The sequence below is a fragment of the Microplitis mediator genome, chromosome 6, assembly GCF_029852145.1.
Source record: "Microplitis mediator isolate UGA2020A chromosome 6, iyMicMedi2.1, whole genome shotgun sequence".
In the NCBI taxonomy this organism is placed as follows: domain Eukaryota; kingdom Metazoa; phylum Arthropoda; class Insecta; order Hymenoptera; family Braconidae; genus Microplitis; species Microplitis mediator.
The window spans coordinates 2404362-2425673 of record NC_079974.1 but is presented as its reverse complement, the minus strand read 5'-3'; the positions used below and the strand labels follow the sequence as shown (position 1 = coordinate 2425673).

Below are 21312 nucleotides of genomic sequence, written 5' to 3'. Positions count from 1 at the left end.
GAGTTACTAAAAACATTAAATAGTTCATTGAAATTGTATAATATACATCTAGCCTGTAGTGTAAAAAAACAGAGGATCAAAAAAAAGTAAGAAGATAAATATAGATAAATATAGATATCCATTTACTTAAGCGCGTAAGCTACAAAAGATTTTTTTGATCTCAATCGCTTAGATCATGACAACGTTTTGAATGGAAGAGCTATTTAGAAGAGCAACAAAGAAGGATGTACAAAGAGTGTGAAAGTAGAGATGAGAAAGCAAAAAATCTAGCTACCTAATATATATGATACCTACATATTTTTCTCGAGGGGATTTCATGCTGATTCGTTGATACTTTTATATATGTAACATCTAAAAAAGTCCTTCACTATGGAGAGAAACACTCTATAAGATTCTATCGTATACTTTTCATCAGGGGGATGTACATTATGTATATTTATATAGGTATATATTCTATAATTTGAAGACATACACTTTGATTGTATGTATATATATGCAAGGGATAATCTCAAAGTCTGATGGACTGATCTTGATTAATTTTTTCAAATTGTGGCACATGATCAGCTGAGTGCCTTATTGGTTTTGCATGCTGAATATTTGATAAAGATTCACTTTCTCACTAATAATAGAAAGAATATAGAGAAGACTGGGTATCCCAGAGAGGAAAGTACCACGGGCCCAGACTTGGCCCAACTTTGTAGAACCTTGAGCCAGGCTTGTAAGCCAGTCTTGGCCCAGCCTTGGTAGAAGCCTGGAATGATAATCTCGGGCCAAGCCTGGTTGCCAGACCTGGCCCAGGCTTCCAGGAAACGAATAAATTTAATTAAAAAAAATAAATTATTATTTACCTCGTAGAATTCATGATCATTAACGTTTTAATTATTTGAGGGAGGTAAATGATGTGAAAAAAACTCGGTGGAAATTCTGCTGGACTCTGGGCGCGAACTGCCGTCCTTCTGATTACTAGATCCGAACGGTAGCTACTGGACGAACCTACTAACGTTGAACTAGTACATTTATATGATCTACTTATATAAACCATAGGTATATCCAAACTTGGGTAATCCTACCGTGGCCTAAGTCTGGGTTGCCATTGGACGGCCAAGGCTAGGTTATCCAGTCTTGGCCCAAGCCCGGGTAATCATTGTAACGGCCAAGGCTAGGTTACCCAGTGCTGGGCCAAGTAGGGGCCCGTTGTTCAACTCTGGCAGCTCCTGTATGGGATGACGCCGCCCCCAAGCTATGTTAATTATTTTTCGTGGCTTTTGGGCACCGGGTGCAAGTTGTTTTAATCTAATATCTCGAACAAATCTATAACAATTTTGCCATAATTTAAGAAAAAAAATTTTTTTTTCGGAGTACGACGGACCTTCTTTTTTGGGTTTTTTTTTTTTTAAACTACATCCTTTAATATTTTTTATACTGAATAATTCATTGATTATATGTATTAATTTGTACACTGATAGAAAATTTATATTGACTTTACCCATATCCAGTAAGCACACTGTACACTGTAGATTCTACACTACTGCCACTTTAGTATAGTACAGTTAGCTTTCCCAAGAGAATTTTCGCGTTGAGCAGTGAGCACAGTTGCTGTTGGTTCAAACGTCTACGCTTACTTGCCGCAACACAACAAAATACTTAAACCAAGATATTTTTTACCATTGAGTTGAGTACTTTTAATTCTTGACTAGAATCACAGATCATCTCGATTCAAAATTAATTATTCTTAAAGAAAAAATATTTCACTTTTCGAACAATTGATTATATTTTAGGGCAAAATATTTATTTTTCTCACTTTAAGGAAATATATCCTTCAAGAAGCATATATTATTTCGGTTAAATAAAAAAAAAAATATTATGCCAAGATGACTAAATTAAAAAAAATTTTGTTCTTGAACCAAGAAAATTTTTGTTTTTATTAAAAATCGCAAAAAATATTCTTACGGCACGAAAAAATTTCTTGCGCCGATATCCTTTTTTTCTGTGTATAAATATATGTAACATATGTATAAAAAATATATTTTTAATGGCTAACTTTTCGCCGATTTTCGTATATATTTTAAGTATAATTTGAATATATTCAAAACATATCTTACAATATAAAAAATATATATGTCTGAAACTATAAAAAAAATATATAAATGAAAATATAAATAAAATATATTAAAAACAAATGTCTCGACACAGGGAAATTCCGCTCATTAGGTCTGTTAGCATCTTATTCAGTATCTGATTATACTTTTACATCTATTGTGTGTTGTCTTATCGTAAGCTGTTTCCAGTTATAGCTCTATGTTTACTAATGCACTATAGTCTTCGAAATTGCCGTACTTTAGTTCTTAAGAAATAACGCATAAGCTAGGTTTTATTGTTTCCACTTTGTTACCTGCAAACTTTGAGGTCCACTTTCTTCTTGTACTTTTCATATCCCAATCATAATATTTTTCTATATTTAATAATAGAGGTTGTCTGTTTACATACTTCATTACTATAAGCCTGGGTTGAAAATTTTTGAATTTAAAAAAATTAAAAATAAATAAATAAACCAAAATTTTAAATTGCTATATGCTTCATTTAAGTTTTAATAATTTATTCAAAACAGATTAATTAAAATTAAAATTTTAAATGGGTTACTTAGAATAATTTGATACTTTTTTATTATGCAGATACAGCAATTCGACGATGCAACTATTGAAGATACAGTAAAACATGCTTCTCTAATACTATTGATAAGGTGGATCCATAAGATGATACACTTTATTCGATTAATCAGCTAGATGTGTAGTAGTGGTCGGAAAAAATATAGTGTGCTTCCCACAAGATATTTTGGAAGGAAAATTGATAATATTCTTACAGTATTACATATTTGGCCTTAAATATCCTGATGATCTCATGAGGACGTTAGAATTTATTCAAAGGTATTTTACATCAATTGTTTTATATAATATAATTGACTATAGTGAGAGAATATCAATATTGAGGAAACTAATTTATTTTAAAACTATTTTCAGAGTTTTGCTAGACATCAATCCAGCTAATAAATGCAACAAAAAAACGAAAAAAAAAGGGAAACAACAAGTCAGAAACTATTGCGCGGCTGTAAAAAAATTGGACAATTATTTAGACCCATATCGCAGAGACTAAAGAGAACATCTGATCGTGAATGGAAATTTTTTTAGAATGAAGTAAAACTGTATATTAATATCTGGAAAAAATAATAAAATTTTGTAATCCTTCTTTAATGTTTAATTTTGAATTATAATACAATTGATCCAACTGTAATCTCTTTCAAAATATCATAAAATATACCACCGATTTTTAAATCTAAAAAATAAAATTCGAAAATTAATGATATTTTCATCAATTTCAACATTCTTGTAGAAGTTTTTGAATTTGAAACTGTAGAAATTAAAAAAAAAATCATATAATTAATTAATTTAGATTCTGAATTTTGCGAAAGAAAATTATTAAATTTAATATGTCTTATTAATTTTGAGATATTAGTTCTGAACGTTAATATTTAAATCTTTACTAATATTGAGAATCACCATGAAATTTAATAATATTGGATCTTAATTTTACGAAAAAAAGTGATCAAATTTGATAAATTTTTTATTAATTTTAAAATTTCGGTTCTAAATTTTAAAAAGTAAAACTATCCATTTTAATCCTTCCATTTGATTTTTAATATTTTTTGTTAAAAATTTCATAAGTGTACTCTCTAAAACTAAATTAGTGAAAAACCACTAATTACTTGTGAATATTCACTAATCTAAATTGTCCAAAGTATACGACTATGAATTAGTGACTATTCACTTTTTGAATTAGTCAAAAAAACAACATATAGAATTAGTGAAAATTTCACTGATTGAATTATTCAAAAATGTACTAATTCACTTGTTGACGAGGATTTATTTGGAAAAATATTGTATCGTTGCTAATAATATTGTATCAAAATATTATTATTATTATTATTATTATTATTTGTAATTGATTATAAAATTTTTTCAGCAACTTGATCGACTAAATTAACAATTAAAATTATTTTCGTATGGTAAATATTTATATCATAATTATACTCATAACCTGATTCTATTGTCAATGATGGTTTTGATTAAGGTTCGGTAAAAAAAGTTGGAGTAAAAATATAAAGCTAATAAAAAATAACAAGATGTATTATTTAGCAACTAAATTAGGTTTTATTTAATTAACTTACTTGAATTAATACTGTTCAGTTGTATTTAAAAATTATCGTAATTAATTTTGCCCTGAATTTGATAATTCTATGACAGAATAAAAAGTCCTTAAGCGAGGCACCACTAGTAATCATTGTAGAATCCGGGGAATCACTAATGAATTAGTGAATCTAATTCAAAATCACTAATTTTGTAGTGAATTTTAAGATCACTATTTCAATTAGTGAAATTTTCACTTATTTAGTTTTAGAGAGTACGTATTAATATTTTGAATAATGTTCTTAATTTTACAAATACTCATCTGAATATTCAGAAAAATTATATTAATTTTCATACTTAAATTGATATTAAATTGAATATATTATTAGGTATGAATTTTCATAAGCTTACTGAATTTTCAGAAATCTTTCGTTCTGAAATTTCAAAATTACAGATTCTTAAATTTCAGAACAAAGTTGTGTTGAAAATTGCGTTATAACTTTTTTTCTGAATTTAAAAAAAAATTTTTTTCCGTGTATAATTTCGTTGCTTATTATCAATTCAAATTCGTTAACTTTTTTCCTATCTTACGAGAACAGCCAAATACAGCTCTAGAAATTGAGCAAAACATGTCACGAAATTGTGATTTATTAAACATATGTAATGTCTATCATAAAAAAAAAAAATTTCTCTCCATCGATGTGGGCAGGTCGGCACAAAATCGAATTATTTCCCTTTTCCTATGGTGGGGAGAGCATTGAAGGCGTTTCCCCGGAGGCGTGGCAACTCTAGAGGATCAGCTTATAGTGAAACGATGAAACGATCACCAAGCTTTAGTCCCCACTGAGACACTGAATCGTAAGGTACTAACGTTCGTCATATCTAATACAAGACTATCGCGTTAAAGTAAGTTTTTTTTTTCGGCTATTTAAGACAGTTTCGAAATGTGTTGATCTAATTAACTATGTCTTAAGTTTTATGGATTGTCCATTACGATAACGCACCTGTGCATTGCTGACATAAGTTACTTTGGTAGCATAGTTGACTAGAAACTTAATTAGTGCGGAATTTGTGTTAAAATCAAGTATTGAACAATAGTTAAAAACAGAGTTAAAAATTTCTAATGATGATGCACGCGATGAGTGAACATGCTGGAGGTGTAGGTGGTCTTGGTGTCGGTGTTATTCCTTTTGACGGAATGGGTTTATATGAACAACCACGTCCGAAATTTGTTTTTAAAATGCCGAGAGTTGTACCTGATCAAAAGGCCAAATTTGAAAGCGATGAATTATTTAGACGATTGAGTCGTGAATGTGAGGTAGTTATTAATTTTCAAATTATTTGCTTAATAAATTGCGCTCCATCAAATACATGTACACAGAAAAAAAGGACTTCTTGGCACAAAAAATTTTCACTCGTCCCAAGAAAATTTTTATTTGCCCCAAAAAATTTTTTTTTTCCAATTCATAATATAAAAAATTTCTTGGGGCGAGAAAAAATTTTCTTGATGCGTAAAAGAATTTTTTGAAACAAGAAAAATTTCTTGGGCTAAAAAATTTTTACTAGTCCTCAGAAAATTTAGTTTTTCATTTCATGTAAAATATTTCTTGCGTCAAGAAATTATTTTTTTCTGTGTAGTTTGTTACTGAAAAGCCGAATAACAAAATTATTTAATTGATTTGTAAATATTTTTTCTGAAATGAATGTTTGCAGATAAGATACACCGGATTTAGAGATAGACCTTTGGAAGAACGTCAAGGACGCTTTCAAAATGGGTGTCGAGAGGGTCATACCGAAATTGCATTTGCTGCGATGGGAACAAACCTTCAACTGACCTTCGGCCCTTCTACAGGAAATTACTCTAATGAGCCTAGTACGTGCGATTTCGATAAGGAACATGGCAAGGTATTGTTATAAATTTAGTGAACCTTAAATTTTACAGCTAAAAATTTTAAAAATAATTCTATAATACGATGGAAACTAAAACCATAATATTTCCAAATGAAAATTTGGTAATTAGAAAATATCACAAACTTTCCATTCTACACTATGTAAACAATTAAGACATTATGTAGAACGTACCCTACGTCAAATTAGTAGTGTAGTAAACGTCCGTATAAACCGTAATAAGATTTTTCACAATAAGCCGATAATTCAAAGCCGTAAAGCTTGACAATTCCATACAAATTTAAACTAACATAGTAGTTTCTGTTTAATAGTTTAGTTTAGTTTAGAGACCGAAATTTCCGTGACGTGTGTTATTGCTCACGTCCTTAAACATAAAAGCTAACAGACACAATGAATTATCCTGTTCAAGCTATACCAGTTTTAGAAATGGGATCATTGATAACTTCCGTTTATCCTCGATTTCTCATTTAAAGTTGAGCTCGAGCACCCGCACACTATATTCTCACTGCGGGAGACCGATGGCTTCCTTCATGTCCAAGGGTATAGTGATGACTAAAATTTTTCAATAAATACATAAAACTGACCGTTCTAGAATTGTCTCGAGAACTTCCAAGAATCACTTCTTTCTATACAAGCCTAAGGTCATAAACTAAAATGTAAAGGAAACAGAAAAATATCCGGGGATTCAACTTTCGACTTTGAAAGTGAAGAAAAAGAATTACTAAGAAATATTTATCGGCTACATAAAATGTTTCTATTCTTGCTCTTTTGGTATTTTTTAAGAACTGGTAAAATTTCCCAGCGCATCATAATGGCGCAGACGACGCCTTGCTTTGAACGCCATTGCAATCGATAATGCGTCGCTAAGCTGCCATTTTGAATTTTTGCACACTTTTCAATTTACGTTTTTTTTTGCGCACGATGCAAAAATATTTATTTCACTTTAAAGTTTCTTCGTATCTTATGGTCATACTCTAGGGTTCAGCTTAGGTACGGTAAAATATTTTAAAGCTTTTGTACTTTCTTTAGGGGTATTTTGAAACCATTAAATCGTAAATCCATTGGTACAGGTAAGGGTATAAATCTTAAATGACATCCGGTAATAGTATGCACTTAAATAAATTTAATGGACAATAAGCAGAAATTTATACCTGCACTGCACTTGAGGGACTTGATGCTAAAATCATATATTTTGTAGAAAATAGAATTACGAAAAAAATAATTACACTGAGAAAAAAAAAATTAAATTTAAGGATCTAATTTTCAAGTTTCCACAAATTCTTCAAATAAGTAATTTTTTTCAGAAATGAAATTAATAGTTCGAGTTTTAAAAAAACTATTGCTTCACTTCAGTAATAAATTAGTAGAAGCATCAATTACTTAAGGCAAGCAAATATTTCTTCAATTTACTTGATACCTTCTCAAATTTATTACAATTAAAAACTTCAATAGAGCAATTATTTGGTTCAATAAAATAAATGGAATTGAAGAACGATATAATTGAATATTAGAAAAAAATTCTTGCACTAAGAAAAAAATTTGTTTTTGTAACAAAATGAAATTTGTAATTGGTACACGGAAAAAAATAAACTTTAAAAATTAATGTTCGAAATTATAACCCGGAACCCGGATGTCAATATGTGGAATTTTAACATTCAAATAATAAATTTTATAATACGTGTCGTCAATTTTCTAAGTATCAGTTACAATTTTTAAAATTCAAATAGTAATTTTTCTTACATAGACAATAAATTTTCAAACTTATCCTGTAATTATTCACGTTTTAATCATAAATAAAAAAATTACTATTTAGAATGATAGCATTCACTGATCACTTTATCATTATATTACCCCGGGAAAAAAAAATTAGATCTATTCAGATCAAATTAGATCTGATTTTTCAGATCTGAACAGATCTGCATTGTGGCCAGATCTGTTAAGATCAAATTAGATCTACTCTGATCAGAATAGATCTGCTTGGATCTAAACAGATCAAGTGAATAAAAAACACTCTTATATCTGCTCAGATCAAATTTGATCTAATTCGCTAGATCTAAATCGATCTGTTTTTTATCTCTATCCTAATAAAAATTGATATGTCTGATTAAAAATATATCACAATAATATAAAATATATAGGATTGAAGCCATTTATTTCAATTACGATAGACTTTTTAGAATTATCAAAATTTAGGTGGATGTGTCAAAATTCAGCTAGTTAATCTTATAATTATAATATAATGTGAAGAAATATTTCTTTATAATCTGTACAGATCTAATCTGATCAGAGCAGATCTGAACTTTTTTCCCGAGAAAAAGTTATATCAGCTCAGATCTGGTTTGATCCGTACAAATCTAATTAGATCTATTTATATTTACTTTATAAATTGATTGTTTAATCAATATTGATCTATTTTGATCTGACTAGATCTAGGTTGATCTAACTTGATCTAGGTTGATCTGACTTGATTAGATTTGATCAGGGTAGATGTGGACTATTTTTCCCCAAAGAAAAATGTCACATTTGATCAGATCTAGTTCGATCTGAACAGATCAAATCAGATCTACTCTGATCTGGGTTCAGTATAAATTATGATCAAATTTGATCTGAGCTGATCTAATTAGATCAGAACAGATCTAAATTTTTTTTTCCCGGGACTTGTCACTCTCAATTTATAAAGTTCATTTTTTTTCCATGTATTGATAAAAATATAAAATATATTAATTTTTCGAGAGCTACTTCTATAAACTATTAAATATTAAAATTTTATTATTTAGTTGTGTAAATTAATATTTAAGATGACAAACATCGATGAGTAACTTAAGAGTTTATTGAAACTATGATTTCCAATAAGCCACCGTGGCTGAACGTCATATTAAGTCTCGCGTGATCAGTCTAGGTTCGAATCTTAGGAAGGGTAAAATTATTTATTCATAAAAAAAATGTTCGTTCAGGTACAAAACTAATCTGCACAACATTAGATAAAAAAAGGACATGTCTAAAAATATTTTTTTGACAAAATCAAATTTTCTTTCTTAGTATTAAGCAAGTAAATAAAATACCCGAGTCAAAAAACAAATTCGGATTTAAGTCTCAAAGTTCTCACTGAGGTTTTTGATGATCAATTTATAATTTTAAGATTGACAACAGTATTAAAGTAAATTCGATTCTTTAAGAAAAAGTCAGTAATTTTCTTTTGTTTCATGCATTTTTGAGATTCCACAGACTGGAACTCAGCCATGTATTTATTCCAAACTACATTATCATCTTCTTGAGTTTCAACGGTTTTCTCCAATGACCACTATTCCCAGCTTCAATCGCTATCAACTTATCAGAATATGTTAAAGTGTTTATTTTCCGTTTTATTTTATGTATTTTTTTTGAACTCGTTAATTAATTTTTCTTGCGTACAACCCGAGTCGAAAAGTTTCAGCATTATTTCAAACTGATTAGGCTTAACTAAACCTTAAATGAAACTGAATGCGCTGAACTGAACCTTACTTGAAACTGACTACGCTTAATTGAGCCTTAAATTAAACTGTTCAGCCTGTCAGTTGACATTATTTCAAACTGATCAGCCTGCTAGTGGAATTAAGTTAAAGCTGGATTCAACCTGAATAAGCTTAAGCTTCAAACTGACGTAAAATTTTCAGGCTGTTTTAAAACTGAACAGCCTACTATATAATTGAAAAGACACTGAATTCAAGCTGAATAACCCATCGGTTATTCAGTTCAAAACTAGCTTAACTTTTGAGCTTATTTTCGAACTGAATAAACTGCTATTTAACAAAATTTAGACTTGAATTGAAACTGCCACACTGTCATTATAGAGCACAATTTCGACTTGAAGAACCTTAATTCTGCACTGATTTGAAGCTGATCACACTGCTGCAATTAAACATATTTTTGACCTGATGAGCCTGATTTGACGCTTTTATCAAACTGAAAAGCCTGACTAATTGATTTTATTTTCAAGCTTAATTTCAGCCTGATGATCCTGAAAAGTGAAATATGACGACCTTTCAGTCTAAGTTCAGACTCATTTTTTAATGTATTTTAAATAGCCACTTTTTATTTTTTTCTACTGTTGGTTAGCAGTTTATTCAGTCTGAATTAATGCTGAAACTTTTCGACTCGGGAACTATACGTTAAGAGATTTAGTGAAAGACTAAAGTGAAAATAAATTAAGCTTTTGGCAAAACCTTTTGTTTGTATACATACTCAGTACGATGACTCACTGATAATACTTTAAGTTATGGAGGTCATCAAAATATTATTTTAAGTTATCGAGGGCAATGTCCAAAATATTTGTTTAAGTTATCGAGGTTTTGTATTTTAAGCAATAGAGGTTTTAGGTCAGCAAGGATCGGGGATTTAAAAAAAATTTTTAAGTTACAGGGGTTTTGAACTTACCGAGGTTTGAGTTATCAAGGTTCCACTGTACTTGGAACTATTTATGCAGTGAATATGGAGTACTTCACTGATCCATTTCAAGAGAGTATAAAGTAACTAAAATACTTAGGGGAGGGTGGGGCAGAGCGGCCCCCCTAAGCCAATTATTATTTTTTGTGGCTTTCAACCATATGATCACTTTACTTTTGTCCTATTTCGAACAAATTTATGGACATTTTGAAAAAATTCTGAAAAAAAAATTTTTTTTTTTGTGGGGCAGAGCGGCCTCCCTTCAAAAAGTGATAAAAAAATTTTTTTTTTTCGTTTTTTTTTTTTTTAAATTGTTTTCATCATTAAGAATGTATTTCTTTCTCTTGACAACTATTTTTGGTTTTACATTACTCGAAAAAAATTTTTTAAAGCGTAAAAAATCGTTCACTCTCGATTACCTTAATTACTAATTGTTATTTAATAAAAAAAAACATCAATTCTATAATTTTACTTTATTTCAAAAATTTATCAACTAAAAAAAAAAATTTAATTTTTATAAATTTTTAGTGACCAAATGTGCCTCTTACATAGAGAAACGGCCGAAAAATATGAAAAAATAATTTTTTCGGAAGTTTTGGCTGGTCCATTTTGCCCCAGGTGTTATGCGTAGGGCTAGAAATGTGGAATTATAACAATTTTTTTTTAATTTGACGATAAAAATATGAAAAAATCACTTTTTCAAAATTTTGGGCTTGTCCATTTTGCCCCAAATGTCATGCGTAGGGGTAAAAATGCGCAAACATATCGGATTTATAGTAATTAGTCGAAAAAAAAAAAATTTTTTTTTTGGTCAAAATTTCAGGGGGGCCGCTCTGCCCCATGGGGGCCGCTTTGCCCCACCCTCCCCTATATGAAGCATTTTTTCTTGAAAATATACCTTTTTTTTTCTCAGTGTGTGGATTTATTTATTTACTTTTTTTTAAATTTCAATTTGGAAATTATGACAATTAGAATTTTAATTAAGATCACGGCACGAAGCATATAGTCCCTAGCGTTTTTTGTCGGGTGCATTGTTTTAATGTTGTTGAAAAGCGAGAAGGGACACGTGACTCGATTGTTGTAATGCCCCGTGGCGAGTAGAAATAATTACACAAGATGATAGATAAAAAGGTAGAACCCTTTTTTCAACGATTCACATACACGTCGACGCATAGTTAAACTAAAATATTTTTATCTCAGAACTTTAAATTTCAATTAATGGCTTACTTAAATTTTTTATTTGAATAAAAATAATTTTTTTCACAATTTAGATAAAAACAATTGAGTTTATACAGAAAAAATGATACCTTGGCGCAAGAAATATTTTGCATTGTGAATTAAAAACAAAATTTTCTTAAGACTAGCAAAAATTTCTTAGCGCAAGAAATTTTTTTCCTCGCTCAAAAAAATTTTAGTTTTCAATTCATACACAGAAAAAAAAGATGTCTTGGTGCAAAAATTTTTTACTCGCCTCAAGAAAATTTTTTATTTGCTCTAAAAAATTTTTTGCATCATAAATTAAAAAAAAAAATTTTTTTGGGATGTGAAAAATTTTCTTGAGTCAAGAAAAATGTTTTTGAGGCGAGAAAAAATTCCTTGCATCAAGAATTTTTTTTTGAGTCCTAAGAAAATTTTTGTTTTTATTTCATAATGCAAAAATTTTTCTTGCGCCAAGAAATTCTAGTTTTCTGTATATGGGAAAAATTTTTTTGGGACAAGTAAAAATTTTCTTAGGGCAAGTAAAAATTTTTTACGCCCAGATATCCTTTTTTTTGTGTATAATTTTGTCTATGAAACGACAACTTGTTTTCAGAAAAAAAAAAAAAAAAACGAAAAATTTGGGATTAGATTTATCTTCACTGCGTATATAAATAAGTGTGAATGTAAAGAGTATTTTAGGGGGAAAAAGAAGATCGATGGATTACGGATGACAATTAAGAACATATTAGTTACCTTTATATCCTTCTCGCTGACCGTATGGTTCTCGGAACTAATAATAAATGTCCTACCTTTTGTCCAGATCGGACTTGACATAAAAAAAGACTTCAGGAGACGCCCACTTAAATAATACAGTGTAGATTTAGTCTAGCTTCTGGTATGCAACGAAAAACAAGCGCCACTATTAAAAAAATGACAATTTCGATTGTTAAACTCGATCTCTTTTACGGCTAAATGGTCTCCCCTTTATAATTCATTACATTTTTTTTATTCCTTTTTTTCGTATTCTTTTTCGTCAGATGCAAATGAGCTTGTGAAAGGGTTAAGCGGAACGAGTTACAGTTTAAATATTACTGGGTATTATTATGTGACGATAATGGGTCACGCCCAAACGCGTCAGTTTTGCGTCCTTTTTTTCTCTTATTACCTTCTTCTGTTTTATTGTTTTTTACTTCTTGTTTTATTTCATTGCGTGAGAACAACCAAAGTCAAAAAGATTTACCAGACTAAGTTATTAATTGTCACGTAAACTGTGTGAATACTTTGATTAATTGTCACTTTAAAATTTTAAGGTACGCAGTAAAAAGTATTGTGTTGAAATCAACATAATCTGGGTGTTAAAAACCGTCCACCTAAATTTGTGTTTGTTTTCTTAATGTAAATTATTGGTGTTGAATTTCAACACCAATTTTGGATAATACAAAAAGTAAATTCAACACTTCTTAAATATCAGTGGCAACAATTGTTATTTAATATTCAGCTATTTTTTGATAGTAAACAATTTTTTTATGAGAGTCGATATTTCACGTAATATTTCATACCTGTTGTAAATACCCGGGTCAAAAATAAAACTTGATTTAGATTTGGTTTACCAATTCGAAATTTGGAGCCGTTTTTTTCAAGACGAACTCGACTTTTTTTTTACGAATATATGAAGTACATTGAGTTTTCGCCTTGGTTTAGACTTAACAGGCTTACTTAGTCACGATTTAAGACGAAAAAGTTGAAATCAAGTCGAAATTAACTTGGTTTAGACTTCTTCGACTTAAATTATGAGGCGAAAAAGTCGAAACTAAGGTGAAATAATTTTTATATATTTTGAGGCGAAAGTACGGCGAATAAATAACTTTTTTTCGACTTGGTTCAGCAAGTCAAAAGTAAGGTGAATGACTATCGTGCTCGAAGTAAAGACGAATAAGTTCAAACTAAGACCAAAAAATACAAATAAGTTGAAATAAGTTAAAATTAAGATAAAAAAAGTTCAAAAAGTGTAAAAAAATTGTAATTTAAGTCGAAAAAGTCGAGATCTTATCGAAAAATCGTCGGCAAATCGATCACTTGAAAAGAAAATAAAATGAAGCGAGCCTGAATTAAGTTTTATTTTTGACCCGAGTTGTTAATAAATTAATTTAAAAAAAAAAACACATTTTTTATTTAGTAAAAACTAACTTTAATATTGCACAATATAATTCAAAATTACACAGTTGAAAAATTTGTGTCAATTTAACGCATTATTTATGTGTCAAATAATAATGCAGGTTTAAAACTTGATCAGATCAGATAACACATTCGTCTCTAGTTAAGTTTACACTTGATGGTGTCAAATAATTAGCTCAAAATATTTAACTATTGAATTTTTATACACAAGAACACAAAATTTTCAACTGTATACAACCAAATTTTTTTGGTTACATAAAACAAAAGGATTTCTTGCTGCAAAAACTTTTTACTCACCCCAAGATAATTTTCACTTGCCCTAAGAAATTTTTTGCATTATGAATTAAAAACGAAAATTTTCTTAAGGCGAGAAAAAATTTTTGGGGCGAGTAGAAATTTAGAAACAGTGAAAATCACTGAAAAATAGTGTATCTTCACTATTTCACAGCTATAAATACACCACTTGGTATACTTATAGATGTGAAACAATGAATAAATAGTCACTGTTTCAGAGAAAAGGGCACCAAGTAATTTTTTTTAGTCCTAAGAAAATTCTTGTTTTTATTTCATAACGCAAAATTTTTCTTATGCCAAGAAATCTTTTTATTCTGTGTAGTATAAACACTCATAAAATGTCGATTTGATTTTCTTCTATTAATAATTCTTGCGTGATCGATTGAGTTTTAAAAAAAAATTTTGTTTTGATTTTAAAGTAACACTTAATAAATTTTGATAATTAGGATTTATTACGTAACACTTTTAAAGTGTTAAATAGTAGATCGATTTAAAATTTTAAAGTAACACAGTGAATGTGTGTATTTAACACAAAATAATTAACATACCAAATTTAACACAGATTCACAATGTTGTTCAGTGTATACAAGAAAAAAACTAGTTAATGAGCCATGACGTGTAATAGAAATATAAAATATCAGGAGAATAGTCAAAGACCATTGCAAAAAAAAATTTCACAAAGACCATTCCCAATGTAAATATTATCATAAACACAAACAAATTACGAATGACTCATTTTGGGTGGCTTTACGTCTGTGTCAGATCGGGTTTCTCCAAAGCGTGACTTGCATGTTTATCAATTGACATTTAGTCAACTTTGCGCATGATTCAATGCTTACCTGAATGAATGAAAACTCATAAGTCCAGTAGTAAAAAATCTCGAGTTACCCCGCTGTTCAATTATAATTCGAATAAACGTCATGTGGAGGTGTCTTGCCGCGACGGCATTTAAAGAATCAGTACAGCTGGCGAACCGAAAAAATAACTATAACGCAATTAAATAAAGAGTCCCATAACTTACACGAAAATTTCGTTGTATATCTTTATATATACATGTATATATTTTTCTTTCTATTCAACGAGTAAAAAATGCTGGAAAAAGTTGAATAATATAACATATTCTTTTGGCTACGTTCACGCGGCTAGTTTAAAATTTTACGACAAAGTATGAAAGGTTGAAAATTATATAATTTCGTTTACTGAAATGTTTTACCGTCACAAGAAGATTCCGTCACAAGAAGATCCGAAGTTCAAAACGATTTCAGTCTGCGTTCGATTTTTAATTTTATTATTTTACACAAAATTACTGACTATTGAAGCCGACGGTCAGGATGGGACGACTTTTAGTACAGGTCTAAAAGTAGGTTATTAGCCTTATTGACCTATAAAGAACTTTTGTTATTCTTTTCTAATTTCTTATTTTTGGATAATTTTATTAATTTAACAGAACAAATAACATAAAAAATAGGGTGACACGACCGATGATCCGAAGGACAATTGATCCGCGACAATTGATCCTTGCGACGATTGATCCGTCGATAAAATGCGTGTAACATGAAAAATTACGCCCTTTTTTCACTAATTTGTGTGTGAGTATATTTTTTATGCTACACGCACACAAAATTAGTAAAAAAAGGGCGTAATTTTTCATGTTACACGCATTTTATCGACGGATCAATCGTCGCAAGGATCAATTGTCGCGGATTAATTGTCGCGGATTAATTGTCCTCGGATCATTTGTTACGTAACCAAAAAATAGTGCCAAATCTAGATACTTGTTCGAGTACTAAAATTTCAAAAATATGAAATAAATGAAAAAATCAGTTGCAGCTTTTTTCAGTTTTCTAACTATCAATACTCACCCAAAAATTAATATTTCGTAAAATGTAGTTTTTCAGGTAACATATGTAAGTATTCAAAAAATCAAACTTCTAGTCACAAAAAAAAAAATCGGTCTATAAGTTGACCCTGCGGGCCAGCCCCAAAACTTCCCGCTGTTTTCGAGCTCAACGAGCTCAAAAACACTATTGTGAATACATTTTCAAGCTCTTCGAGCTCGCAAATACTTTTGTATGCCATTGTTTTGTAAAAAAACATTTTTTAGCATTTCTTTCTCCCACGATATCTCGCGAACGAATTAACCGATTTTGATGGTTGAGGCGGCAATCGACGCGTTTTGTCAAGTTCTAAAGCTGCTCAAATTTTGGATTTGATTTATCGAGTCGTTTTTGTGATATTTCAGGAAAAATAAAAATTTTTTTTTTTTTTAATTCTTTCGACAACGGTTTCTCTTGAACGAATGAACCGATTTTGATGGTTGAGGTGGCATTCGACGCGGCTTATAAAGCTCTAGAGCCCAGTCCATTTTGGAATCAATCTATCGAGCACATTAAAAGTTATAAAAAAAAAACATTTTTCAAAAAACTTTATTTTTGGAATATCTCTGAATGAGCCCTACCGATCAAGCTCAATTTTCTCTCGGCTTCAAGATATTGTCAATTCGCGTCGAATGACACCTCAAAGTTCAAAATCGGTTCATCCGTTCAAAAGATACAGGTATTTACATACGTACGTACGTACGTACGTACATACATACATACATACACTCGGACATCATCGTGAAATTAGTCAGAATAGCTCCCTCGGACCTCAAAACGTCGACATCTGATGGAAATTTGATTTTCGTAAATCGGACCGAAACCAATAACTTCCCGAATTTTTGAAAATTTACAATTTTCTTAGCGGGAAGTTAAAAATTATTTTGCTCTAAAAATTTATTGATGAATAAAAGTTTAATTTTCCACATCCCGGGAAAAAAAATTGAGATCTATTCAGATCAAATTAGATCGGATGTTTCAGATCTGAACAGATCTGCATTTTGGCCAGATGTGTTTCGATCAAATTACATCTACTCTGATCAGAATAGATCTGCTTGGATCTAAACAGATCAAGATAATTCCTTGTATTCAGTATTCATAAGAAAATTATGTAACGATGTATATGAAGTACATGAATATCAGATAATATCGATAATAGATTATTATTATGTTTATATTTTCTATAATAAAAGAATTATTAGCTGAATAAACAAAAAAATGTATTTATTTTAATTACGATAGACTTTTCAGAATTATCAAAATTTAGGTGAATGTGTCAAAATTCAGCTAGTTAATCTTATAATTATAATATAATGTGAAGAAATATTTCTTTATAATCTGTACAGATCTAATCTGATCAGAGCAGATCTGAACTTTTTTTCCCGGGAAAAAGTTATATCAGCTCAGATCTGGTTTGATCCGTACAGATCCAATTAGATCTATTTATATTTACTTCATAAATTGATCGTTTAATCAATGATGATCTATTTTGATCTGACTAGATCTAGGTTGATCTAACTTGATCTAGGTTGATCTGACTTGATTAGATTTGATCAGGGTAGATCTAGACTATCTTTTCCCAAAGAAAAATGTCATATCTGATCAGATCTAGTTTGATCTGAACAGATCAAATCAGATCTACTCTGATCTGGGTTCAGTACAAATTATGATAAAAATTGATCTGAGCTGATCTAATTTGATCAAAATAGATCTAAATTTTTTTCCCGGGTACGCTTTCATTTTCAGCTGTTTTAAAAAATAAAATTTTCCACTTACAATTTAACTTGTAAATGTCCAAATTTCGAAACTTATATTTTTTCACAGCAAAATTTATAAATTTTAACGAACTTTTTGTGGTCAATTGTTATTTGACCCATGGTAATACATAATATTTTTACCTCTAACTTTAGCCTATTACCAAGTGGCTTTCTTATTTTTTCGCCTGCTTCTATAATTCTTAGCAGACGATTACGTAGATTGTAAGGTAGACTCTCCGCCTGCGGCTAAAAGAAAATTACACGGCTAGCTTTTAAGTATTTTATTTTATTTTTTTTTTAATCATTCAGTTACGAATGAGATAAAAATATATCACAAAAAATTTTCTAAAATTGTATAACTTAAGAGTGTATTGTTGTGTGATTATCAGGTTCATTTGAAATCACATTTGATAATGAATGGCGTATGCGTCAAATGGCGCGGTTGGATCGATCTTGAGCGTCTCGACGGAGTTGGTTGCCTGGAATTTGATGAAGAAGCTGCAGCTCGAGAGGATGCTCAATTGCGCAATCAGTTGAACCGTTACAATGAACGCCTACGTCAGTTCGATGAGAAACAACGGGCCTACAGAAACGCGGCAGCACAACAACCGCACCATAATCATCATCTTGGTCATCATCACCATCATCATCATCTAGGCCATCATGTTTCGGGAACCAGTGGAGCCCCTACAGACAAATTTTATTAGACATAATTCAATTTATATTATTAGAAATCAATTTGATTTTATTAAGAATTTTTTTTTTTCATATCTAAATCATTTAAAGATCAATCATAATTAATTAATATTTTAATTGAAAAAAAAAAGGTTTTTAATTTATAAACAATGACATAAAAATCATAGATTTGAAGTATATACAGAAAAAAGGATTCGTCAAAGTGTAAAAAAAAATTTCGTATTAAAAATTTAATAAAGGTAAGAAATTTCGAGCCAGAAAAATAATAAAATCTTTTCTCAGCCGAAAAGTTGCTGACAAAAGGCCCAGGAAGTGGACACAAGTTCAGAAAATTTTCTGTAATACATTAAGCTGCTTGAGATTTTTTTTAAGTTCTGTAATTTTATTTAAAAAATGTTGGACCCGAAAATAGGCTCAATTTATCAGCCCATTTGTTTAGAATAATAAAATTTCGGCGAGTTTTCGGAAAAATTAAAACCCCTTTGAATATAATTGAATGATTGTAACGTCATTTGGGCCAAATTTAACTTTTTCGGCCTAGTATTTTTACCCGAAAAGTGTTAAATTTTTAACACTTTTGTGTGTAAATTCAATACACTGTTATCTTATTTGACCAGTTTTAATCAATTGATTTTTTAACACGTAAAAATGTTATTTTATACGAAAGTAACACTTTTTAAATGTTACTGTCAAATCAACGCACAGTATGTGTTAAAAATACTCTCGGCATCGCAAAAGAATTCTTGGAAAATTTTAAGTAAAAACGACACTTCTTAAATGTAGATTCAACATATTCGTGTTGATTCATTCAAATAACTCAAAGAATGTGTTGAATTTACAACAGTCACATGTTAAAAATATTGCCTCTGTTGTTTTTACGCGGAAAGTGCGACACATTATGTACTGTAATGTTCGGCTGGCATTTTTTTTTCTTTTTTTTTTCGTGTCGTTTGATTATTGAGTGACTTTATATTTATGTCGTGCGATATATCAATTGAAATAATAATACTAATAATTATATATTATTAGTCTTATTATTATCACTAGGGACACGATTTTTGCCTTACTTTTGAAATGAATAGTTTAACTTTTTGATATTACGGGGAAAATATCGGTCTTCGTAAAAAAGTTTTCGAACAAAAGTTGTAGGAAATTTAATTTTATTGAAAAAATGTTTCTTATGATTTTTTTATTCGATCAATATTTTTACCGTAATTCCAAAATTAAGATTCATAATGAACCATTCAAAATTTGATTAATTATGAAAATCTTAATTTTAAAATTACGGCTTTCTTATTAGTCCTAAGGAAAAATTATAGAAGACATTTTTTTTAGGAAATTAAATTTCCTACAACTTTTGTTCGAAAACTTTTTTAATACTACCAATATTTTCACCGTAATTCAGAAATTAAGATTCATAATGAACGATTCAAAATTTTGTTAATTATGAAAATCTTAATTTTAAAATTACAGCTTTCTTATTAGTCCTAAGAAAAAATTATAAGAGACATTTTTTTTAGGAAATTGAATTTCCTACAACTTTTGTTTAAAAACTTTTTTAATACTACCAATATTTTCACCGTAATTCCAAAATTAAGATTCATAATGAACGATTCAAAATTTGATTAATTATGAAAATCTTAATTTTGAAATTACGGCTTTCTTATTAGTCCTAAAAAAAATTATAAGAGACATTTTTTTTAGGAAATTAAATTTCCTCCAACTTTTGTTTAAAAACTTTTTTAATACTACCAATATTTTCACCGTAATTCAGAAATTAAGATTCATAATGAACGATTCAAAATTTGATTAATTATGAAAATCTTAATTTTAAAATTACGGCTTTCTTATTAGTCCTAAGGAAAAATTATAAGAAACATTTTTTTTAGAAAATTAAATTTCCTACAATTTTTGTTTGAAAACTTTTTTAATACGACCAATATTTTCTCCGTAATATAAAAAATTGTACACCACTAATTAGTAATCATCTTTAGATTAACGCAAAAATTCTGGCCCTAATTATTACTATACATTTGAAGAAACAATCGTCTGCAGTTGCGTCATCGATTTCAATTTTACATTAAATAAAGTTAAAAATACTTTTAAGATGTGTTAAAGTATCACAAAAACAAATGTTAAAATTAACACTTTTCAAGTGTTGCAAATAAAATTTAAGTGTATAAAAGTTGACACTTAGATCGTCGATAGTTTTAACATTAATTTGAGTTGATTTCGACCTGTGTGTAACTTTCTACACAAACGACGTATGTTAAAATGACACATAACTGAGTGTAAAACGTTCGTTTTACACACGATCAGTTTAAATTTTGATGAATCCTTTTTTACTGTAGAGTCATGTGAGGCACGTGTGCGTTGTGGGTAAGTGTGCGCAAACCCATTAATTCCGGACTGAAATGCATGGGTTTGCGCACACTTACCCACTGCGCACAATTGCCCCACATGACTCTATATGACGTTATGGGTAATAACGTGTATTCATTAATAAATAAATAAAAATAAATAACAGACGGAAAACGAGTAATAAATTCATAGAATACGAGAGTAGACTTTATAAGCAGCAAAACTGTAGTTGATCTTGAGACTAACAATGTGAGTGCTCCTATACGCTATATGTATATTTATACAATTAGTTTATAGTATGAATCAGCCGATTTCAAATATCACAGTGACTCACCTCTCGAGATTTGATTTCTTTTATTTGTTTTATTTATTATGAATGTTTATTATTTTTAATTGTAATTTTTTTACTTGTAAACATTTTGTTGTTTAATGTAAATATTA

At 29.6% G+C, this 21312-nt stretch overlaps 1 protein-coding gene across 1 annotated transcript; it reads left to right on the top strand.

The window, feature by feature from the left end:
- Positions 1-5006: 5006 nt before the first annotated feature.
- On the top strand, positions 5007-19826 carry LOC130669934 (protein big brother-like). Its single transcript, XM_057473095.1, has 3 exons — positions 5007-5499; positions 5895-6086; positions 18204-19826. The coding sequence occupies exons 1-3, from the start codon at positions 5305-5307 to the stop codon at positions 18519-18521; spliced, it is 705 nt and encodes a 234-aa protein (XP_057329078.1). The 5' UTR covers positions 5007-5304; the 3' UTR covers positions 18522-19826.
- Positions 19827-21312: the final 1486 nt, after the last annotated feature.